The 5,000-nt window shown below is 35.7% G+C and overlaps 7 protein-coding genes; 1 reads left to right on the forward strand and 6 right to left on the reverse strand. All coding sequences in view use genetic code 11, as the record gives it.

The window, feature by feature from the left end:
• The window catches only part of petD (cytochrome b/f), a 1,213-nt gene extending 907 nt beyond the window's left edge, over positions 1-306 (forward strand). The window contains exon 2 of the mRNA in view: positions 1-306. This exon is cut by the window's left edge and continues 169 nt beyond it. Within this exon, the coding sequence (YP_004376451.1) occupies positions 1-306 (306 nt within the window).
• A 184-nt stretch (positions 307-490) lies between these two features.
• Positions 491-1,504, reverse strand: rpoA (RNA polymerase alpha subunit). The gene has a single exon. It carries the CDS (start codon positions 1,502-1,504, stop codon positions 491-493), a length of 1,014 nt encoding a protein of 337 aa, YP_004376452.1.
• Positions 1,505-1,575: 71 nt separating this feature from the next.
• On the reverse strand, positions 1,576-1,992 carry rps11 (ribosomal protein S11). The gene has a single exon. It carries the CDS (start codon positions 1,990-1,992, stop codon positions 1,576-1,578), a length of 417 nt encoding a protein of 138 aa, YP_004376453.1.
• A 101-nt stretch (positions 1,993-2,093) lies between these two features.
• rpl36 (ribosomal protein L36) lies at positions 2,094-2,207 on the reverse strand. The gene has a single exon. It carries the CDS (start codon positions 2,205-2,207, stop codon positions 2,094-2,096), a length of 114 nt encoding a protein of 37 aa, YP_004376454.1.
• A 450-nt stretch (positions 2,208-2,657) lies between these two features.
• rps8 (ribosomal protein S8) lies at positions 2,658-3,062 on the reverse strand. Its single transcript has one exon. It carries the CDS (start codon positions 3,060-3,062, stop codon positions 2,658-2,660), a length of 405 nt encoding a protein of 134 aa, YP_004376455.1.
• Positions 3,063-3,261: 199 nt separating this feature from the next.
• rpl14 (ribosomal protein L14) lies at positions 3,262-3,630 on the reverse strand. The gene has a single exon. It carries the CDS (start codon positions 3,628-3,630, stop codon positions 3,262-3,264), a length of 369 nt encoding a protein of 122 aa, YP_004376456.1.
• A 114-nt stretch (positions 3,631-3,744) lies between these two features.
• The window catches only part of rpl16 (ribosomal protein L16), a 1,263-nt gene continuing 7 nt past the window's right edge, over positions 3,745-5,000 (reverse strand). Inside the window, exons 1-2 of one mRNA in view lie at positions 4,999-5,000; positions 3,745-4,143 (exon numbers count right to left, since the gene is read on the reverse strand). The exon at positions 4,999-5,000 is cut by the window's right edge and continues 7 nt beyond it. Coding sequence (YP_004376457.1) covers positions 3,745-4,143; positions 4,999-5,000 — 401 coding nt within the window.

Genomic DNA, 5,000 nt, shown 5'->3' on the forward strand with positions numbered 1-5,000 from the left:
TCAATGATTGGTGAACCGGCAGATCCGTTTGCAACCCCTTTGGAAATATTACCTGAATGGTATTTCTTTCCCGTATTTCAAATACTTCGTACAGTGCCCAATAAATTATTGGGTGTTCTTTTAATGGTTTCAGTACCTGCGGGATTATTAACAGTACCCTTTTTAGAGAATGTTAATAAATTCCAAAATCCATTTCGTCGTCCAGTAGCGACAACCGTCTTTTTGATTGGTACTGCAGTCGCTCTTTGGTTGGGTATTGGTGCAACATTACCTATTGATAAATCCCTAACTTTAGGTCTTTTTTAATTTGATTCAATTGTGAAATAACACGACGTGTGTATCTAGGGAATAGTCGCTTGAAAGCGAATTCTCCCTAGATACATCTATTCAATTCTGAATTTCTTTCGAATATATGAATTGTGCTAAAGATTCAAAACCTATTTTCATCTTAATGAAAAAAAAAAAAGACGAAAAAAAAAATCCAATAGATTTAAAACTTCTTTTTTGGTAAATCAATTGCGAAATGTTTTTCTAGAATGACCAATATCTGTTTTATATCTTCTAGGCGCAAATGTTCAATTTTCATGAGATCTTCCGGACTGTTATTCAAAAGGTCCAATAATGTATATATATTGGACCTTTTGAGGCAATTATAGACCCTGGGAGAGAATTCTGATTGGTCAATAAAAATCGATTTCAATGCTATTTTTTTTTTGTTTTTTCTGAGTTTATCCAATTTATCGTGAAAGGTAAGAGGGGATAAAGGAACCGTGTGTTGATTGTCCTCTAAAGGTAAGTTTTCTTCTTCCTTATGTAAAAAGGGAATAAATAAATCAATCAAATTCCGGCAGGCTTCATGAAGTGCTTCTTTCGGAGTTAAACTCCCATTTGTCCATATTTCGAGAAAGAGTATCTCTTGTTTTTCATTCCCATTCCCATAAGAATGAATACTATGATTCGCATTTCGAACAGGCATGAATACAGCATCTATAGGATAACTTCCATCTTGAAAGTTATGTGGCATTTTGATAAGATATCCGCGATTTCTCTTGATTTGTAATCCAATACACAAATCAATTGGTTCTGTCAAGCTAGCTATATGTTGTGTATTATCAACGATTTCTACATAAGGTGGTAAGATGATATCTTGAGCAGTTACATATCCTGGACCTCTGACACAAATAGACGCGTCACAAGTTCCATATAGATTACTTCTCAATACAATTTCTTTTAAATTCATTAAAATTTCATGGACCGATTCTTGAATACCCGCTATGGTAGAATATTCATGTGGGACGTTCTCAGATTTTACACGTGTGATACATGTTCCTTCTATTTCTCCAAGTAAAGCTCTTCGCATCGCAATGCCTATTGTGTCGGCTTGACCTTTCATAAGTGGAGACAGAATAAAGCGTCCATAATAAAGACGTTTACTGTCTTCTCTTGATTCAACACACTTCCACTGTAGTGTCCGAGTAGATACTGTTACTTTCTCTCGAACCATAGTAATATTATTTGATTTGATTGAATCATTTATTTCTCTTGTTTCTCTTGAAATTTCTTCAATGTTTATTTCTACACACGTCTTTTTTTCGGGGGTCTGCAACCATTATGTGGCATAGGGGTTACATCCCGTACGAAAGTTAATAGTATACCACTTCTACGAATAGCTCGTAATGCTGCGTCTCTTCCGAGACCGGGACCTTTTATCATGACTTCTGCTCGTTGCATACCTTGATCTACTACTGTACGAATAGCATTTGCTGCTGCAGTTTGAGCGGCAAAGGGTGTCCCTCTTCTCGTACCCTTGAATCCACAAGTACCCGCTGAGGACCAAGAAACCACCCGACCCCGTACATCTGTAACCGTGACAATGGTATTATTGAAACTTGCTTGAACATGAATAACCCCCTTTGGTATTCTACGTGCACTCTTACGTGAACCAATACGTCCATTTCTACGTGAACCAATTCTCGGTATAGCTTTTGCCATATTTTATCATCTCATAAATATGAGTCAGAGATATATGGATATATCCATTTCATGTCAAAACAGATTCCTTATTTTTACATCGAGTCCTTTAGTGAGTCTGATTATCCTTGTCTTTGTTTATGTCTCGGGTTGGAACAAATTACTATAATGCGCCCCCGCCTACGGATTAGGCGACATTTTTCACAAATTTTACGAACAGAAGCTCTTATTTTCATATTTGTCATTCCTTATCTTAATTCTGAATCTACTTCTTGGAAGAAAATAAGTTTCTTGCAATTTTTCATCTCGAATCATATTGAATAAAAACCACCTAATCCTTCCAATCCTTGTTGCGGAGTCGATAAATTATACGTCCTCTGGTTGAATCATAACGACTTACTTCAATTTTGACTCGATCTCCTGGCAGTATCCGTATAAAACTACGCCGGATCTTTCCTGAAACATAACCCAGGATCAGATCTTCATTATCTAACCGAACCCGGAACATACCATTGGGAAGCGATTCAGTAATTAAACCTTCATGAATCCATTTTTGTTCTTTCATTCCAGGTAAAGCCTCCTTGAAGTATCAACTAATGGAGGAGGAACGATATTAGACAACTCGTCCCTTTTCTTTTTTTTAGAAATAGGAAGAAGTTTCGGATCCAATTTGGATATTAAAAGGATTACCATATATAACACAAAATTTCTCCGCCGATTCCTTCGAGTCGAGCCTCTCGGTCTGTCATTATACCTCGAGAAGTAGAAAGAATTACAATCCCCATCCCACCTAAAATTCTAGGAATTCGTTGAGAGTTAGAATAGATTCGTAGACCGGGTCGACTGATCCGTTTTAAATTTAAAAAATTTCTATAGAGTCTTTTCCTATTCCTTCTATGCCGCAGGTTTAAAACCAAAAAAGATTTGTTTTTTTCTCGATGTTTTCTAACGTTTTCAATAAAACCTTCTCGGAAAAGTATTTTCACAATATTTTCGGTAATATTAGTAGATGCGATGCGAACCACTCTTTTTCTATCCATATCAGCATTTCGTATCGAGGTTATTATCTCAGCAATAGTGTCCCTACCCATGGTGAACTAAAATTATGGGTGCCCCAAAATTGGATATAATCAACATGTTTTTCTTTTTTTTTTTACTTAATTTGTTTTATGAATATGAATTATTAAAGGTATATGCGTGAGACACAATCTACTAATTAATCTAGTTCTTAATCTAGTTCTTAATCTATTTCTTTCAAATACCCACTATAAACATATCAGTGATCTCATTTTATAATACCTCGGGAGCTAATGAAACTATTTTAGTAAAATTTAATTGTCTCAATTCCCGGGGGATCGCACCAAAAATTCTAGTTCCTTTTGGATTTCCTTCTTGATCAATCACAACTGCAGCATTGTCATCATATCGTATTATCATACCGCTGTCACGTTTAAGTTCTTTACAGGTACGAACAATTACAGCTCTGACTACTTCTGATTTTTCTAGGGGCATATTTGGTACTGCTTCTTTGATCACAGCAACAATAACGTCACCAATATGAGCATATCGACGATTGCTAGCTCCTATGATTCGAATACACATCAATTCTCGAGCCCCGCTGTTATCTGCTACATTTAAATGGGTCTGAGGTTGAATCATATCAATTTTTTAGTCTATTCTTCCAATGCAAAGGATGAAGAAAAAAAAGGAATATTTTTTGTCCAAAAAAAGAAACTTTCATCCCCAAGATTCATTTCTGTTGGTTCTACATTTTTATCCTGAAATAATGAATTGAGTTCGTATAGGCATTTTGGATGCTGCTATTGAAATAGCCCTTCTAGCTATATTTTCGGTTACTCCACCCATTTCGTATAGTATTCGACCTGGTTTAACAACAGCTACCCAATATTCAGGGGATCCCTTTCCCGAACCCATACGTGTTTCAGCGGGTCTTACTGTAACCGGTTTGTCTGGAAATATACGGACCCATATTTTTCCACCACGGCGTGCATTTCGTGTCATTGCTCGTCGACCTGCTTCGATTTGTCTAGATGTGATCCAAGCAGGTTCAAGTGCCTGAAGAGCATATTTACCGAAACAAATATGATTACCTCGATAAGATATTCCCTTCATTCTTCCTCTATGTTGTTTACGGAATCTAGTTCTTTTGGGGTTATAGTTGATGGTTGTTTCACAATTCCATCTCTACTACAGAACCGGACGTGAGAGTTTCTTCTCATCCAGCTCCTCACGAATAAAAGGATTAAAAACATTTAATTGAAATGATTAACATTTTTTGTAAAAAATAGTTTTTTTTTTAGAACGTTCTAAAAAATCTTTATTTTGTTTTGTCCTTTATCCAAGTTTAGCAACTAAAAAAAAAGTTTTCGCGGGCGAATATTTACTCTTTCAATCTCTATTTCATTTGTAGGGCTCGTTCGTGACTTCTCCCAATAGATGAATTAATCTCCGGTTCATTTCGCCATCCCGACTAGTGAATCATTAAGATTCATTTTTTCAATAAAATCTTTTGCATGCACAGGTTCCATCGTTCCCATCGCTTCGTACTTAATGATTAGGTCCGAATTCTACAATGGAGCTCATAATCCAATTTGTTCCTGAGTCAATCTTCTTAGTCTTTATTGGCTCCAAGCTCTTTATTTTTTTCTTGATTCATTTAATATTTAATTATGGATGAATCAATTAGTATTGATGCTTTATTACACTGTCTTTTATGAGATGACTCGTAGACCTTACATATTGGAATTCTATATCATTGATATTCTTTTTCTCTCTTTCTCTCATCCTTCCATTTATCCACACCTTTACTTCTTTCATTTTGTTTTACAACTTCTAATTAAAGTTTATGCAAAAAAAAATTTCAGTTGCTACAAAGATATGACTGATTTATCATATCTTGACTGGTTCTTTATATCCAGATAATACGAAGTGATGAGTTGGTTATTAGTTCATACTATGGGGCTGGTCCTTTTTTAATCCTAACCCTAAAAAACCAACGAGTCACACAC

The sequence above is a fragment of the plastid genome of Olea europaea, assembly GCF_002742605.1.
Source record: "Olea europaea subsp. europaea plastid, complete genome".
Lineage (NCBI taxonomy): Eukaryota > Viridiplantae > Streptophyta > Magnoliopsida > Lamiales > Oleaceae > Olea > Olea europaea.